The following is an 18314-nucleotide window of genomic DNA, read 5'->3' as shown; positions in this document are numbered from 1 at the left end:
AACTCCAGTTTTACTTTGTGCAAATCAAGGAAGATACAGAATTATCTTTATTCCAGCCAGCTACTGGGAAAATTTGACGTTGACAATTAAATTGATGGCAACTAGAGGGTACTGTGAGTCTTGATTATGTAAAAATTCAGTCAGTGAAAGCAACAACCTATAATGCAAGCCTTAACTGACATATATATCACAACAGTGAGAGAAACTCCAAGTGTTGTTAGTCCACTGTAGAAGAGATAAGTTTGGAACTTCAAACAGGAGAAACTTCTCAACAAGGTTCAACTAGTTTCATTATTCTTCCCATATCTATAATCTATTGCATTTTCCCAAATGCACTCCTCGCAAGGAAATGTCTCATGCTTCACCAGGGTCTTTGAGACCTATGCTTCATTCAACCTTGTGTACGAGGAGGGAAAAGCCATTGGATGCATTATTCATCATGTCTGCAATTAATCTTCACAACTGCTCAAGCTAGATCCCTCTTCAACAGTGTTTAGAAGCAACTGGCTATCCCAAGGGAACATTCCGTGGTGTGTTTGGAGACTAATACACATTTATGCACACATAGAAAGCTTAAAACCTGTATTTCTACTTTCCTAGAGGACAGAAATCCCTTTTTCAAGCTGTGTTTGGCATACTGTTGACATTTTGAAAAGAAACTGTCTTGAAGATGGATTTGATGTTAAGAGACCCCAATCTGGTCTTTTGCCACAAATAAAGTCTCATTCCCCCATCCAGATTAATTTATTTCCTTCCCAAGTGTGCATATAAAACTTTTTTTCATCAATTAATGTACTGGATTTTGTACAAAAGATGTGAGGCACTAGAAGTTAGCCAAATTAAAAAATATGAATCTGTAAATATCTGATGAAAAAAACAATTGTACTCTTCCACCAAACCCTCCCCCCCCCCCCCCAAAAAAAAAAAAAAAAAAAAAAAAATCAAAAGGCATGAATCACAATCAGTCTAAAAGACATCACCATCACTTATTCAAGTGATCAATTTTTATGCATTGGGGGCTAGGTTTAGAAACCAATGGCCATTGTGATGACATAGTAAACGCTTCATGCTCTTGTTATTTGGCTTCCATGCTGAACTTTTTCCATTAATTGATTCATTTGCTTGAAGTTTCATTGTTTCTAGTGTGTTTTATACCCAGAGTTAAGCATATAGAAGCTCAGAGCATTTATAAATTACTTTACATGATTTCTTCTGCTGCTGCTTCTTTTTTCCCCCTATTTTGTGTCTTGAATTAGACTGGTCATTGTACAATATATGATCTATATTTTCTTCAACATGGAGTCAGGTGAATTATACAACAAAAAAATAAAAATAAAAAGGAAAAAATTCAAACAAAAAAAATCCTCATGTTTCCAGCTTATTGTCTACTCCCATTTTTGAATGGATACGGCTCCTGAGTTCTTCGAAAGCCTTCATGCTCTCTGCATCAAAGCCTCCAGCAAACTGGAAAAAAATCCAAGTCAATATTATAATCACACCTTTAAGGATTCAAAATTTTCATATGTACAATTTTATTTGAAATGAGATTAAGCACCAGTGTAGAGAAAAACAAAAAAAAAAATTGTTTTATGCTTGAAGACTCGGCAAGTATTTAATTTATCAATAAAAACTTCCTGCAATATTCACAACTGTAGAGATTCAAACCCACTCTTGCAATTTTTCACAATTTAGCTACCATATTTTAACTTAAATGTAAATCAATTAGTTAGATGGTCCTCTTCTTTAGACCTTAGATCAGTCCATTTTGTAATCAGCATAAGCTAGTAAAGAATATGGGCTACCTGATGAACGCGGAAAGCAAAACGCACGCCTTGCAGAACCAAAAACTCTCTGTTTGGCTCTTTCTCTGGTCCACTCAGTGCATCAAGTTCTGATGCTACACGTTTCATGTACTTCCTTGCCAATTGTACAGATGAGAGCTTTATCTGCAATGAAGAAAATGCTATATCACTTACTGCAGCATAACAAATGGAAGCAGCTACAGACACAAACACACCTTTTCCAGTGGTAAGTAATATATGTTTTATCTACACTAAATCATTTAGTGCGCAAAGACTTTATTAGGTCCTATAATGGGTCCATCAACCTCGCTATATAATTTGGCATAACAAATGAAAGCTGATCAACTTGAATTATATCGTCATCACAGGATCATTGGCAAACTATTTCCAATCAGCCTTAACATCTTGTACCCTGAACATTGCTAGTTCCATAATCCAAATAACACCGAGTAAAATTAAATAAATCAAGCAACATTTTAGAACCAACTCCACAATCAACTAAAATAGAACCTTTTCCTTCAGTTTAAAGCATACCTTGCCAACGACCCCTGAATCCAACAACCAATCAACTGGAATTCCAAACTCCCTGTATCGTGAAATAGCCATGTCCCTCGTACGTAAGAGAGCATACACACTTTGTTCCACTCTGCCAAAATACATGAGAATAGAGAAGAATTAAAAATCATAGATATACTTCATATAATTGGATATTAGCTAGGCAAGGTACAAAAGAAAATAAATGTTCTCCTAACAGGTTATTACTTTACTGGAAGATGTTGGGGCAAAGTACAACCCTTCAAAGAAATGAAAGGATGATTGAAGATTCTCACATACAAGGAAGATGGCATTTCAAAATAATTGAAATCATATGTGCTACAATGTAGCCATAATCCTAATGCTCTATTTTATCAAACAAACATTAATGGGAAGAAAAGTCGTACTTCTCTAGCAATGAGTACATCTTCTTCAGAGCATCTTCACATGGAAGCTTGGGATCATCAACAAAAGAGGAGACACGTTTCTCTAATTTCATCAGGTCTTGGTATTCAAAAGCCGCCTCTCTCAATGCATCCGCTTTCCCCTCAGGCCAATCAAAGTGCTTGAGAACTGCCCGTTCATCAACCTTATTACAGGTGGAAAAAGTAAAAAAATATTTATAAACAGATCTCCAAGAATATTTCTAGTAGATTCAGAAATGAGTATGTAGATTGTTCACAAAGTCTAATAATACATGGTCCCACATCCAAGGATATTCTGAAAAATCAGAGCTTACTTAATAGGAATTCCAAAATAAGAAGAGAGCTGGTCTTGGAAATCAATGTTTCAAAGGACTCAAAGCTATGGCAGCATATATATCCCTGTGTGTGTGTGTATATTTATATATCCTTGTATGTAACTGGTGTCTCTTTCTAATCTAGAATTCTAAGTATCTGTGACATATGAAGATAATAATTTTACACTTATCCCAAAAAAAAACAAATAGAGTAATTTTAAACAATGAGAAACTTAATAGCATACCAAGAATGAAAGTTCCTCATCTAGCCAGTTTACAAAAGCCACCAAATCTTTTATGTCAGTGAAGGAAGCTGCTCGAACTTCAGTTGCTAATGACATGACAAAATCACCTTGAGTTTCCACATCGGCTTTCACCTGGATCCAGTGCATAATTTTAAAAAATTTTAACAAATACCATGCTTTATGCTCAATATAAGAAGATAAATAAATATAAAGGGAAAATTTAACACACAGCTAAGAGGAATGATGATTTATTCGCAATCTCCCCAATCATGTTACTTCTAGCATCTGATGCATTAGATGTTTGAGAAATCAATGATGAAGTATCCTTCTTTGCCTCTCGTTTCATCAATGTCTGATAAAATTCAACTAGTTCAGGAGCCCGGTGAACTTTATCTCCACTTCCTCCCCCTCTAGGTAGGCTTCCTGGTGGAGGAGGTGGCCGAGGTGGTCCACCAGGTGGTGGTGGCGGAGGTGGGGCACCAGGTGGAGGTGGAGCAGTTGGTATTTCACCTGAAGGATTTGAATTTGTATTGGCAGAAGAACCTCCAGATCGTTTAGGAGGTGGCCGAAGCACCCTAGGAGGCCTTTTCTCAATGTCAGCAAGTTTCATCTTGCTTATTGTTTGAGAATCAGTCTTACCATCATTAGATTGGTCAATTGAATCACCAGAGACAGCAGCCTTTTCCTTTATTTGAGAAAGTTTTGGTGGCAAAGTTAGAGGTCTCTCTCTTTCAACCTTGGCTGAAGATTCATATGATTTGTCACCAAACTTCTCTGCTCTTGCTTGGCCAGCCCTTTCTTTAATTTGCTTCTCCCTCTCTAAGGCCAACTTATGCCGATCTTTATATGCAGGATATTTCTCATCTAAGACTCCTTCAACTGATTTAGACATCAATTGGAATGAGGAAGCAACATTATTCAGTGAGCCGCTGGATGGAACCCTTGTTCTAATATTTGGAAGAGTTGGAGTTTCAGGAGAGTCAGTAGGTTCCTGCTCCCCCTTGCCAAAGGTGGTGATGGCTATACTATCATCTGCATTCCTTAACATCAGGGCTTCCAATGGACCCCTTGGTCTCTGGTTCATGCTTGCCCTGCTTGGAGAACCTCCAGAGAGAGATCTGGTTGGTGATGAAAGAGCACTTAAATCATCTTTGCTTTTGCTCCATTTCTTCAACTTTTGGATTAAGCTAGGTTTCTTACTGAGATTGCTATATCTACTGGTGGAACTATCCATAGAAGCATTGTCAAAGTCTTCACTTCCAGGGGAGGATGGGTGGGAAAAGTTGCTTTCGATATCTGTGTCCCCTTGTCCACGTTCTGATCCTGCATACTCTAACATCATCTGTTTAGCCTTCTCTTGGGATTTGGGGCTCAGACTCTTGTTGAGATCACGAGCTGACATCTTTCCTGCAGGTGCTTGATAGTTCCGGAGCTCATACCTTAAGCATGCATTGACCCAGCGAAGGTACACTAGCTCTTCAACTTCACTGAATCTATTCATCTGAAGTCCTTCCACTTGTTTTGACAGGTCCTCATTTGCATGCCTAAGATTATTGACCTCTGCCCTTGCATTGGCAACCATATCGCTCTGCAATGTGAGGCAAAGCACAGAAAGAATAAGTTCAACCCATCACATGTACCCTCACAGATTAAAACAGGCTTGATTTATGATTTTAAAGAGCCTACTAACTTTAACCAAGTTGTTATATAAAGCCATCCTTCAATTATCTATCAAAACTTCTTCCTAGTCAGTTGTCTCCTTGTTGAGAAGCTTGAACAAGGTCGTCATAGAGAAGAAAAGGAAATTTAAAAAAAAAAAAAAAAGTTGGGCTAGTACAACAAGCATTCAGAGATGATGCAATGTTGTTCTGTCACCAAGTTACAAGCCAAGTGGATATGATGCGTGTCACTGCATTACCTAATGATCTCAATAATTAATATTTAAATTCTTAAGTTACTATCTCCACTGATATCTTGTTTGACAAGTTACATGTTTAAATTAGTATGGGAAAAAGATGTTAAGTCAACAGTTAAACTTTAAGATGCTGTAGATGATGAAAGTTGACTTCTATAATCAACAGACAATATACTGATATCCTTATTACTTCATAGCTACTTTATATCCCTTCGACTGAATATTATGCATCTATTGATTTCATACTTAGAGAGAACCATGTCAGTATCTTATTTGTCCCGCATAAGAATCACAAATGCAGAAGCCAAATAAGAAAAATGAAAGAAAAGCAGATGTGCACATAACAGCAGGATAAAAGCATGCTATAGAGCATTGTGATTCCAACCTCTGTCATATTGGAGAGGGCTGCTATTCTAGCTTCAGCAGCATCAAGTTTTACAGTCAACTCCCGCTTTTCATGTTGAAGTTCTTTGTTTTTCCTCTTAAGCTCCACAACTTCAAACTCTAACTCCTTTGCAGCTTTCAGCTTCTTTTCAATTTCAACATCTTTCTTTACAGCTTCTTCCTCTTTTGCCTGCAAACCAAAAACTTGTTGCTTGAGCAACAACAACTGGCCTTTTGTCTGGTTAGCATCAAGCTGAATCTGCCTTTGCAGTTCCTTGATCTTGTTCCTTGCCATCTCAAGCTCCTTCTTTGCTGAAACTCCATGTGCAATCTCTTCCTGAAGCTTTTTCCTCTCAGCTTGCAAAGAGTTAATGGTGATATTGAGCATGTCAATCTCTACAGTCTTGATCTTGAGTTGCCTTTGTAACTCGAGAATATCTGATTCCTGCTCTTTCAATCCATAGTACTCAAGCAATTCACCTTCCAGCTTCACTTCCCTCTCCTCTAATTCCTTTACTAGTTTCTGCAACCGTTCCAATTCACTTGCATTTTTTGCCATCGCAATTTCATATGTTTTGTCTTTCTCTGCCTTATCAATCTTGTTACCAGGTACTGGAAATTCAATCTCCCCAGATAAAAGATCTTCGAATTCGGGCAAGATCTCCTCATCATCAATATCAGGTGGATTGACATAAGTTCTATTAAATATACTACTAATTAATTTAACCTCTTCTTCCTCCTCTTCCTCCTTCCCCTGTAACAGTTACCAAAAAAAACAAAAAACAAAAAACTTTCTTAGCTTAAAGAAAATTACAGAAAACAACAAATCAAACTTGCAAGTCAGATTTGCACAGCCATAAAGAGATGGAAAATTTAATTGAAGTTTGAACATGTACTTACGTCCTTCTCTTTGAATCTATCATTAGAATATTTATCTTGCTCTTTGTCTCCCTCCTCAAACTGATGTTCAAAGCTTGCCTCTCCATTTTCTGAGTTTCAGTATTACCCAAAAATGAAAGTCTTAACAGAATGAAGTTTACAAGAAAAACGAAGACAAAAATGTAGTCTCCAACCTAAGATTAGCCATCATAATACATTGAGAACAGTTTTATTGACTACAAATATGGATTAAAGAAAGGGATCAACTTTCTTCTTCATAAGCATTGAGATTGGAAAAAATAAGTGACACTTACAGGACCACGCACACGTGCACATATACACACACACACATATATATATGACTCATAGAAACGAGTACCTGAAGGCTTGACTGCTAAGGTCGATGACCTCGAGCTTTTGATATTGAGCTGCTTAACTGCATAGGCTGCAATTGAAGCAGCAACCAGGAGGCCTAACCTGATTACCATGGAGATACAGTTGATAGGAAAATCTTAACCTTCAACTCATCCATACAAAGAACACAATTCCATGACACCCCACCACCATTTCTTCCCAATCCCATCATTGATGAATATCAACTCATCAGGCCACTTGATATGCAACAACTGCAACCCGGAATCTGTAAAGGGCAGACTGCTTAACAAGACAAAGGTGCAATTCTAAACAAAACCCCGATTAAAAACTTGCATTTATACACAAACTCAAAAAGCCATATCCAACTATAAACATTCCCACACCAGCTTTATCATCTTATCAGGTTTATGGACCTTTCAAGGAGTTAAATTTCTTGCATTCACAAAGTTCCTGATAAGTAGAATTCCAGCACAACTCTCTTGCTAAGGACTACAGCAACCACCAATAACTAGTGGCCAATCTTCTCTTAAGGGATTGACAAGTCAGTATTTTGTGACTAACATGTTGGTACAGTCGTGCAGTGGTATATAGACACTTAAAAAGAAGCCAAAAAGATAAGCAAATATAAATTTGAACAAAAACAAGTACCCCTCAGTGTGTGTCTTGCTTGTTTTAAGGTATATCTATATGGCTGCTACATGCAGTGAAAAAAAGGGTGAGAAAATTGTCTTTGTCACTAATGCCACACAATATTTCTGATGGCTCTTTTCCAGCTAATGGTTAGGTGCTGTTGCAATTAAATTTCTCACTAATATAATCAAGCTTAGGTAGATAATAATAACTCTTTTTTTGATAATAACTCAATGAGTTATTATTTGCCCAATGAGATAATAACTCATTAAACATACATCTACCATTCATAATTCATAGCCATATAAATAATCTGAACCGAAATAGGCTTTGATTAAAGGGTTTAAAACAGTTGATTATTATGATCTTATGGGCCCCCTTTATAGATTACATGCATGTCTGCATTTCTAGCCAATCAAGCAAATTCCTCTTCAGGACACTTCTGTTTTTATTGCAGTGGACCCACAAAGAATCTTTCATCCAAGGGTTTTAGTTTGTCTGATTAGTGGTGATAAAATTAACAACAACAATCCTAAGGGAAAAATTTCAGATAGTGGGTCCAACTCAAAGTGACTCCTGCACTGTGGTGGGACATGCTTTCCCTTCCTTTGGCTTTCCACAAAATGAAGATGGTTAAAACATGGTTAACTAAACTTTTAGATGATGGACCCAAAAACCCACATATTATCCTTTTTGGCTTTTCTCCAAACTTGTTCCCTTGGTTTTTTTTTTTTTTTTTTGGTGTGTATATTAGATAAAGTTAATGTATTTATCTTTGGCTTCCTTTAGTACAATCCCAATCAATTATTCAATTAACAATTTCCATTAAATTCTAACAAAATGCACAGAGATAATATTCTCTGCGCTAGCCACTATTGGTGCAGAAAATAGATTTGGCTGAGACTATGGATATGATTGGCCTATATGTTTTCAAAGTCCAACAACATGTGGTACCAAAAAAAAGCAGTCCATCAAAATGAACCGCAATTAAGAAGCAAAGAGGTGGACAAGTGGACTCCATCCATTATTCCATCATTTAATCCAAGTAGTTTGGCCTAGGAATTTGGTGGTGTGAACTTGTCCAAGTGCTGCTACTTTCAAAAAAAAAAAAAATTTAATACTAATATATAGTGTTGAGGATAAAAATGAAAAAAAAAAAAATCGTTTTCTGGGTCATGTTTTTTTATGGACTCCACCGTCCCTCAGTAGCAGCCAAAGCATTATCTGAAACCCCAGTGACTCTGGGGCTCTTGTAATCCTCACCTCAAATTATCTAGCCCAAAATCACACGCAGCTGGCTTCAAGAATATGAAATAAACGACAAAACTTAACTACAGTTTGTTATGTACTGTACATTCAATCTTGTGGCTAATTTGTCTGTTTTTGCAATTCAGTCACATAATTGAGTATAATTGTCTGTTTTTTGCAACGCAGCCAGCCATATGATTGAATTTAGTTTGGAATACAAACGCTTAAAGTTTGGTCCTAGAAAAAATAAATAAATAATAAAGCTAAATTTAATGTTTCATTTTTTTTTTCTTTTGACATACTTTCTTTGTTTTGGCTAGAAAAAAAAAATATAAAATAAAAATAAAATGTGGAGCATAGCAAAGCTTACAGAGTGGAGACCAGAAAAGAGGCAGGACTGAGTCATAGGATAGTAGAGGAGATGGGCAAAGCAGACAAGAAGATAAGAGTTGAGACTTGAGGTTGAGGTCCCTGTGGGCTGTGGCTGAGCGAGGGGTTTTACTTTTTGGGTTTAAGGGTCAAAGCCTGGGCGGGAATTAACTTTGCTGACTTTCTTCTTTTTCTTTTTGCGTCTATTCAAAGTACAGATTGCTCACTGGAACATCCTAAATTAACCGCGGTCCGTTTATTGTTTCAAAAAGTCTAATTTGCCTTTTCTTAAAATACCCTTTCACTTTCTTAAGCCAACAAAAATAAAAAAACCCCTTTCACCTTATTTTTTATTATTTTAAAATCAAGTAATAAATTATGTTGGTGTGCAGAAAACAAAATCCATAAATTATGATTGGTCATTATAAAATTAGTCAAAGTGCATCAGTAGCCATTTCTTATGAAAATAATGTTACCAATAACACCTCCTTACTAGAAAAAAAAAAAGGTGTCCCTAAGGGTTGAACACTTGAACCCAATTGTGTGAGACTCATTTATTAATATGGTTTACTGTTTGATTTGGAAATCCAACATTATATTTGTGGAATTTCTATCTAATAATTGATTTAGATATCCAATAATACATTTGTTAAAATTTGTATCTAATAAAAATGTATTCAATAAAAACATATTAAGAAATTGGCTGTCCACACGATAATGTTTTACTCTTTGCATTTCAAAATGCAATTTTTTTAAGAAAGCACTTCTTGAAATTATTACCAAACACTTATTTTATATTTTCAACATTAAAAGGCACATTTTGGCTTTTAAAAGCCAAAACAAAAGCACACTAAATAGTGTGATATTAAACTTAAACCTGACCTTTTAATATTATATATTATTATAAAAAACAAGTCTATTCTAAGAGCAAACGTGACATATTATATGTAACATTGAGTTACTTCATTCAATGTAACGTTGTTAGCTCAATGTAAGCTGCTTTATTGACAATTATGTCACTTTCTCAATGTAATATTGTTAGTTTCTTAATAAAATAAAAATTATCTAATATTATTAACCTCTTGTTTTTTATTTTTTTTCCTTCTAATACAAGTGATAGATTTACTTATATATCTACTTCTTTAGGTCATAGGTCATTCAAGACATGTTAAGGATGAAGTGTTTGTAAGAAAACTATAAACAAATTCTAACTATACGTTATATTATTTACAAAATATCTCACCTTGTATAATAATTGAACATAAAATATATTATGTTTCCTTAAAGAAAAAGAAAACTACAAAATTTAAAATACTTTCAATAACGAATATAGATAGCTTAATTGTATCGATTATACTTTATTAGAAAATAATTACATTATTTTAAAAAGGCCTTCGGACTAACACTAATAATTTTCATCTACTATTTTCATTTTTCACTTAACAAAAAAATAAATTGTCAAATCTTGACTCTCTAGTGAGATATTTAGCAGAAAATCAACATAAATAATAACAACTTCTTTTAAATCTTGACTGCCCTTGGAGGAAGGACATAAATGATGGCTGGTATGCTGCAAACAATGAAAGAAATAAAAAATCCTCCATACCAATCGCACCAAAATTTTACAAAAAGTCTTAATACACAAAAAAAAAAAAAAACAATAAGGGATTCCACAAAGAGCCCTTTTCTATTATTTTTACAAGCAACTGCAAATCTCTACACTTAGCGGACTATGAATATCAAGCTTGGTTGACCCATTTCCACCTTCGACCAACCTCCTCAAGAACCTTGGCACGAGATTGACTTTTCCTCGCCTCATCCTCTACCCAAGATCTGCATTAAATGCTTCCATTAATTAGACTAAACAGACATATTATAACACAATTACAATCCTAGCACATGGCTATCTCCAACAGTATAATATTAGCATATCATTTTAAAAAATTAATAAAAAGCAATACCCTGTTGCTTCATTACCTAAGAATCCGGAGAGCTTCCTTCTCAGCTTCAAGTATAGATTTTGTATCAAGCAGTCCTTCCCGCTTGTTCTGTAATTCACTGCGCATATCCTGTAAATTACACTGTTCAGTGACATACAAAGTCCTCTCATACACAAGCTTTTCTGACATCTCATCAACCTCTTTCTTTAGACTCAGAGCAAGTTGCTTCTGACAGTCCATGGCTGCCTTCTCCTTCAAATGCTCAGCAAAAACCTTCTCTTGAACAATCTTCTCCTGTTCCAAATCACTAAGCGCGGAGAAATAAACCTTCTCCACCTCAAAACCAAAAGTTTTCTGTTCAATCAGCTTCTCATCCCAATACCTCTGTATATCTCCTCTGCCAAGTAACTCAGACCTAATTTCTTCCATCGCTGCTTGCCTAGCAGAATTCTCAACTTCTAGTCTTGCTAATTCAATATAAATTGCTTCTGCCATCCTTCCACTTGTTAGTGCCACTGCAGCTTGTGCTTTTGTTGAAGGTTTGTTTGGTTGAAGCCGCTTGCTCTGTCCTGCAAATGGTAAATTTGACACGGTTTCCGTTTTCTCATCAATGTGAGTGATTCACTTTAACACATCTATGCGTGTGCATGGAAATATGAACAACTCCCTACATATAGAAACAGGAGTGCGCAAGCTTGGATCTACTCAACTCAACTAAGCATTAATCCCAATTGAATTAGATGCAAGCCTCAGATTATATAGAGAGAATGGTGATGAAGAAATCTACATGATGAGCGTTAAAAGTCTGCTTATTAATAATCTATGCTTTGTTATTAACATTAAAGAGGAATAGTAGCAAGTTTTCATATTTTCAAATTGTTATATCTTTTCACTGGCTTTACTCTTGTACTTACGCTCAACAGATCCTAACAGTTACATCACTTTATTGGCCAAAGAAGCTTAATTTATGTAAACGGTATATAGAATTATGTGTGGAAATGACAGTCTGAGTTATATTTGTCAATGATTGTACTTCTAAGGGTAACACAATCAGCTTGGGACTGCATCTCGTAAAGCAGATGTCAATAGTTTGGCCCCTCCTCCCCTTGGGGAATCTTACTTATCAATAAATACATACATATATATATATGTGTGTGTGTGTGTGTGTGTGTGTGTGTGTGTGTATATTTGTGAATGATTGCATTCACAAAAGCTCCACAAATTTTACAAACCGGTAATTTAATTTTATATATACAAGTTTGTGAGCACGCCTTTGATAACGTAAAATTGGAGGTCAGGCTGCCGATCAATCACCTCTCCCAGACCCCGCAAACATGGGAGCTTTGTTCACTAAATATAACCTTTTATTTTGTGTCTATGTCCATGGGCTTGAGAAACATAATTTTAAAACATGAGGAAGAAGAAGGAATACCAAATACTTTTCTCACTATGCTCTTGTCCCCAGCCGACATGTCTACAAAAAGTTCTGCCAATGCATCTGAACTGATCTCCCTCCAATCCAGAAAACCCAATTCTTTTGCTGATATCTGGACTGTAAACAAGTCAGGTTTTTAAAAGCTATGAAAGACTGATGAAGTGTCACTTTGATGTATATTCAAAAAATAAAATCAGAAACAATATCAATGAAGATTACATTAGAAAATATTCTTTACCTGTTCTATTATTCCTGGCATGAATTCATACTCTAACCGGGCTTTCCAGTGAATCAAATCTTGACGAGAGAGAAACCTGCTGCACCAGATATTTTTTATTAAGAGAAATGGAAATTTAAAAATAATTAGAAAAAGTGCTGCACATATTGTACCTCTCAGGGAAAAAATAAATGTGCCCTTGGTTATCTGAATTATTATCACTCGAGTTCTTATTTGATAGCTTACTGGGAATGACACCAGCCTCTGCTAGGCCTGAATGGCAAATCCAAGAGCAAAGTTCATTATAAAGAAATTACAGCCAAAAAAAAAAAAATGCCCCATCCACAACCCCAAAATAAATATCTTCTCCCCAGGGCACTAGGTTTAACCATTCCATATCCCCTTGAAATAGCAGGCAAACATCAGATTTAAGCCTTACATTGAATTGACTCAAAATCTGCGTCTTCAACACTTATATCATCAAACGCAGCATCCATAGAGCTCGAAAGTGAAATTGCTGGAAAGATCCTGTGCTTCAGATTCCTATTAAAGGCAAACAATAAGTTCTAAGCCAGACCTGCATTTACTCTAAACTTCTACAGGTCAAAAATCTTTTTATTTATAAGTACAAACCAGCTGCTACCTTTCCAACGACGAATTTACTTGAACCAGCCATCTTGCATATTCCCTTCTAGTGCACAATTCATCTGCCTTGACATCATCTTCAATGATCTGTATACCTTAATTACAGTTCAGATATTTATGCTCAGAACTGGACCCAGAGCTTTTTCAAATTAGTCTACAATCTTATAGCTAAAATTACATACAAAAAGTCATATTATCATATATGCAGAACTGGAAAGTTGTAAGGCACACAAACTATTGATGATACAAGATCAATAGCAATTTTAGCTAAACAAAAAAGATATATTGGAAGTCCCATCGTGCTTTAAGACAAGTACTTCAAAAGTCTGCTGTTTATCCAATGACTACACATTAGTTGTCGGGACAACTTACCACTTATCCTAAAAGCCTAAGCTGATAGGAAAAGATAACTTTAATCACCTTTATTCTGAAACTTCCTCTCACGTGGGGGACCCAAGCTACCCTAAATTGAATGGTTCTCAACATACAAAAGTTTTTAAGTTAAATGGAAGGTAGCATGGAGACAAGATTGAACTCAAGAGCAACTTCTTTGAAACCATGACAAATTACCACCTATCTTAAAAGACTAAGCTAATAAAAAATAAAAGAGCTAACTTTAACCATTTAACCCTTCCAACACTATCCACATGCATTTCATATTTAATTCCTCCCACCTTTGTTCTTAATTCCTCCCACAAAGAGTAAACATTTTGGTAGCTTCAGAATCTTGTATGACATATGCCTCTCTCTGATATATACCTATGTTGCTTCTTCTTCTTTTTGATAAGTAAATAGTAGAGATAACCGATGTTTTATACCTATGCTACTTCAAACTAATTAATGTATTTATACTAATAAAAAGTAAGAAACAAAATGTATAATGACTCAAATACGGCTGATATAGTTCATTAGAAAATTTATGCAAGGTTTTTCAGAAGTTCTAATCCCCTATTCTCCCACACACCCACACATTATGCTTTAAAAGGCACACCTTCAGTTTCTTCAATATTGATAAAGCTTCCTGTTGAGTAGAATCCACAGCAGCTGGAATTATAATACGTTCAAGCTTGTCCATAGATGCTGAGCACATGTTCAGAATAGGAACATTGATTTCATTAAAAGAGAGAGGTTATTAGAATGCTGCTAAAAAGAAAAGATAAAAGATGCTAATATAAATCCAAATCTTTGCTACTACCACATATGAGGAACTAAATTACAAGGATCCATCCTTTAATTTTCCTTTTTTCCTCAATTCAAACAAATAATAAAACAAATAGCTCATGAAGGAAAAGACATAATCATATGGTAATAGACTAATAGTCCTAACCAGCTCAGACCTAGTCAAATCCAGGTAAATTAAAACTGATTTATCACTGCAAAGTTATTCCTAAATTGAAAAACCTAGGAAATTATTTAGTTATTTATTAATTATTTTCGTTAATTACAATTTACAACTATCTACCCTAAACTTTGGGAATATTTACAATGTGTGCCCTAATTAAAAACCAATTGCAATGTCCACCCACCCCATTGTCCAAATCAGTGCCTAAATGAGGATTAGTACACAGTTATTCATTATAAACTAAGGAGACAATTGCAATGTATACGGTATACCCTAAACCATAAAATTATACAATCAACACCATATTTCAAATTAATCTACCCACTAACTTGGAATTAACAAGTTGATTGCATTTTTTTTTTGGGGGGGAGGGGGGGGGGGTTTAGGGTGCACATTGCAAATAGTAAATACCCCAAATTATGAGGATACCTAAACAGTTTAAAAACATATAAATAACAAAGACAGTAACACTAGGAGAAGTGTTAAAACCTTTGATCTGAAAATACCTGAAGTAACAGTCTTAGCAGCACCATTAATTATACCATCTGGGCTGGCACCAGACACCACATCGCTCTCATCAGATGCAGCAATGCCCGTAGTTTCGTTTTGATCATCTTTGGTACCAGTTGGAGTTAATATCCCATGCAAAGCATGCAATGGACTACCAAATTGAAACTTGAGACCTTAAGAAAAAATCCAAAACCCAAAATCAAAATCAAAATCAAAATTCCTTTATTAAAAAAAAAAAAAAAATAGAAACTACTGTGCCATCAACCAATTTACCAACTGCCCATCTCATGTCCATCTAAAAATATTCATTAGCCTAACAAACCACTGTATCATTAACTAAAAAAAAGAAAAACCAATTTTTAAAATACAATAGAGTGGTGTTCTTTTTGATAGTTACAATAGAGGAGAGGGGGCATTTGAACCCTGGACATCTTCAATGGAAACACCAGAAAGTGCCAGTTGAGCTACAAGACTCTTGGCACTATAAGGTGGTGTTCTACAAACCATAGAACCAGTTCAGTTCTGATAAAAGCTGAACCAAAATTGAAAGACCATCAAAATTGAACAATGTTAGTTTTCCTATCTATTACTTCATTTATTTTACCAAACAGAAAACAATTCAAACCAGTTATATTGTCCCCAACTGGCCCGAGTTCTATGACATGCCAAACCCAAACACCCTCTTCAAATGTACAAATAATTCTCAGTTGAAAACAAAATCCAAAAGAGCAAAAGTGATTAACTTTGTAGCTAGTAGTAGTAGTAGTGGCAGCTAACCTCTTCTTGATAGTGAGAAGTGAGCAATGGCAGCCACTAGAATAGCCAATGAGGCCCCAATTCCCCCAATCACAAATGTAGGCAACCCTGCACATTTACCAACAACAACAACAACAACAAAAACCCAGCTCAATAATCATTCAAAATTGAAATTAACCAAATGGGGTTTTGAGATAAAAAAAACCTGTCTTGCTCTTCTTCTTGTAGGGGATCGGAGGTTCAATGAAAGCCCAACCGCCGTAGTCGGTGGTGGAATTCTGGTCCGGAGAGGACCAAGACAGCTCGAGGTCATTCTGAGCAAGCGAGGCATGGAAATGGAGTCGCGGTCTAGGGTTAGGGATTGGGATTGTGTGTCTGGAATTGCAGAGAATTGGGGGAATACGACGTCGTAGTAGTAAGAGTGAGGAAGGATTGTTGTGAGTGGGGACGAAGAGAAAGGTAGACGAGGAGGAACACATTTGAAATTGAATTTGCTGATTTTTGTTTCGTTTTGGGGGCAAAAATTTTGGGATTTTTAGGGTTAGGGATTGTGTTGTGAGCTGAGATCGGACATGGGAGTATATGAGTATCTATCTGTGTTGCAATTGCAATGGAGTGGAGTTGAGAACAGACTGTGAGTGAGACTGACAGAGAGAAATGGTTGGTTTGGGTTTAAAACTACGCAATAAGTTGGTTGTTACTTGTTAAGGCGACCTTTATTATGATTTTGTTAAGGCAAGAAAGAACTCCCAAAATTTTTATTATAATTTTTTTTTTTTTTTGATAAATTAGCATGTTTGGTACATGTGTTTAAACATGTATTTTCAGTTTTTAAACAATATTACAAGAATTTTCATACTTTTTTACCCACACATATTTCCAAAAAATATAAATAAAATTACTAAAACAATATTACCAACCGGCGGGCAAATCTACCTAATCCCCCCTCTCCCAAATGGTACTTATTAGAATATTCTATTTTTATAAAATAATTAATACCCAAATTATGGAAGAAATGACACTCCCTAAATTTGGACTCTAGAGTCTAGACAAATGACACTCCTTTATGTTTGTATAAATGAGAAATTTTTTTTTGTTTTTTTGGAAATAAAATGTTTTATTACAGAATTCATTGTTATAAGAAGATATGTATTTATCTTCACATTTATATAAACCACTCAGGGGAGTGTCATTTCCTCCATAATTTGAGGATTTTCATTTTTATGAAACTTCGACAAAGTTGAAGTACTTTTGTTAAGAAAACGCAGGATTGAAGTAATTTTGTTAGGTTTGGTTGTTTTCTAGAATCCAAATATTTTATGTAAATGCTGCAGTTTTTTTAATAGGATATTTTTAAAATTTAATCTTACTTTATGAGGTAAAATTTTTAAAAATCTAAATCTAAATCTAAGAAATTAGATTCACTTTGTCATCAATACATGAGTTAAGCTGTAACTATATTTAATATTATCGTAAAATTAAAAGAATAAATCAATAAAAAATTAGTGATGTGGCCGATGATTTGAGTCCAATACGGTTCACTTTGGTCACTACCATCTAGTTTGGTCTAAATCGGTTTATTTCAGTTCATTTTGGTCACTTCGATCCATTTAGTTGATTTCAATCTAACTCGGTCTATTTTAGTCCATTTTGATTTTTTGGTCCATTCAATTGATTTCAGTCCAATTTGGTCAAGTTCAGCCATTTGATCTACTTACTTAAGAATGACAAAAGATAAGTTTGGACCCGAATTAATTAAAAAATATAAATGAAAAGAAGTAATATTATTATTTTTATGTTTAATTTAATGATTTATGGTATTATCTTTCTTTATGCTATTTTTTTTCCCCTAGTTGATATTAGTATTTTAATTTCTGAGTGAATTACAAAATCATTAAAGTTTTTAATTAACATGTCCATTCAGTCATGCTAGAAGCAATAATCAAGTTTAGCAAACTACCAAACAAACCAACAAAACCCCAATGAAAACTGAGTTTCCTAATCTTTAATAACAGACCATTATATATAGAATAACAAGGGGAGTACTTTGCCTAACAAAATTCTGGCATAGAGTAGTGTGTCTTCTCTTCTGTACCTGTCTTCTAAAGATTTTGACACTCATACAGGTTACAGCACAGCTATAATACTTTCACAGGCAGGGATAAAGAATACAACAACCAAGACTGTAATATTTTGGATCATCAACATATTAATCAGGATCGATCATATGAATTTTTTTGTCATTCCAATATATCCAAAGTCATACTCCCTGATATCTCCTTGATTGACAATCTTATTTTACTAGTTCTACTAATGTCATCAATAGGGATCACCTTCATGTTTAAGCAA

At 35.1% G+C, this 18314-nt stretch overlaps 2 protein-coding genes across 3 annotated transcripts; both read right to left on the bottom strand.

Moving 5' to 3' along the window:
* Window positions 1-1161: 1161 nt before the first annotated feature.
* On the bottom strand, window positions 1162-9251 carry LOC126715034 (protein CHUP1, chloroplastic). Its single transcript, XM_050415464.1, has 10 exons — window positions 9122-9251; window positions 6878-7138; window positions 6520-6608; window positions 5621-6373; window positions 3550-4908; window positions 3321-3452; window positions 2744-2925; window positions 2337-2448; window positions 1803-1946; window positions 1162-1464 (listed from the first exon to the last, which is right to left on the bottom strand). Exons 2-10 carry the CDS (start codon window positions 6984-6986, stop codon window positions 1366-1368), a joined length of 2979 nt encoding a protein of 992 aa, XP_050271421.1. The 5' UTR covers window positions 6987-7138; window positions 9122-9251; the 3' UTR covers window positions 1162-1365.
* A 1353-nt stretch (window positions 9252-10604) lies between these two features.
* Window positions 10605-16701, bottom strand: LOC126715003 (uncharacterized). 2 transcript variants are annotated; one of them, XM_050415431.1, is made up of 11 exons: window positions 16171-16701; window positions 15987-16073; window positions 15206-15382; window positions 14349-14437; window positions 13356-13444; window positions 13152-13255; window positions 12886-12985; window positions 12734-12812; window positions 12493-12607; window positions 11098-11629; window positions 10605-10953 (listed from the first exon to the last, which is right to left on the bottom strand). In XM_050415431.1, the coding sequence occupies exons 1-11, from the start codon at window positions 16442-16444 to the stop codon at window positions 10860-10862; spliced, it is 1740 nt and encodes a 579-aa protein (XP_050271388.1). In that variant the 5' UTR covers window positions 16445-16701; the 3' UTR covers window positions 10605-10859. The 2 variants fall into 2 exon arrangements, with proteins under 2 accessions (XP_050271388.1, XP_050271395.1); XM_050415438.1 differs by having other exon boundaries at window positions 12734-12809; window positions 16171-16698.
* Window positions 16702-18314: the final 1613 nt, after the last annotated feature.

Source organism: Quercus robur, chromosome 1 (genome assembly GCF_932294415.1).
Source record: "Quercus robur chromosome 1, dhQueRobu3.1, whole genome shotgun sequence".
Taxonomy (NCBI): Eukaryota; Viridiplantae; Streptophyta; class Magnoliopsida; order Fagales; family Fagaceae; genus Quercus; species Quercus robur.
This window is presented reverse-complemented; position numbering and strand designations above follow the sequence as displayed.

What these genes read in the sequence shown, in the direction of transcription:
- LOC126715034 (XM_050415464.1), bottom strand. Translation starts at nt 6,986, where the DNA reads ATGGTAATCAGGTTAGGCCTCCTGGTTGCTGCTTCAATTGCAGCCTAT. An exon ending in CTTAGCAGTCAAGCCTTCAG is followed by an intron (nt 6,609 to 6,877) that starts GTACTCGTTTCT and finishes ACTGAAACTCAG; the next exon opens with AAAATGGAGAGGCAAGCTTT. An exon ending in CCCTCTCCAATATGACAGAG is followed by an intron (nt 4,909 to 5,620) that starts GTTGGAATCACA and finishes CTCACATTGCAG; the next exon opens with AGCGATATGGTTGCCAATGC.
- LOC126715003 (XM_050415431.1), bottom strand. Translation starts at nt 16,444, where the DNA reads ATGTGTTCCTCCTCGTCTACCTTTCTCTTCGTCCCCACTCACAACAAT. An exon ending in CAATATTGAAGAAACTGAAG is followed by an intron (nt 13,445 to 14,348) that starts GTGTGCCTTTTA and finishes TAAGGTATACAG; the next exon opens with ATCATTGAAGATGATGTCAA. An exon ending in CATAGTGAGAAAAGTATTTG is followed by an intron (nt 11,630 to 12,492) that starts GTATTCCTTCTT and finishes TACCATTTGCAG; the next exon opens with GACAGAGCAAGCGGCTTCAA.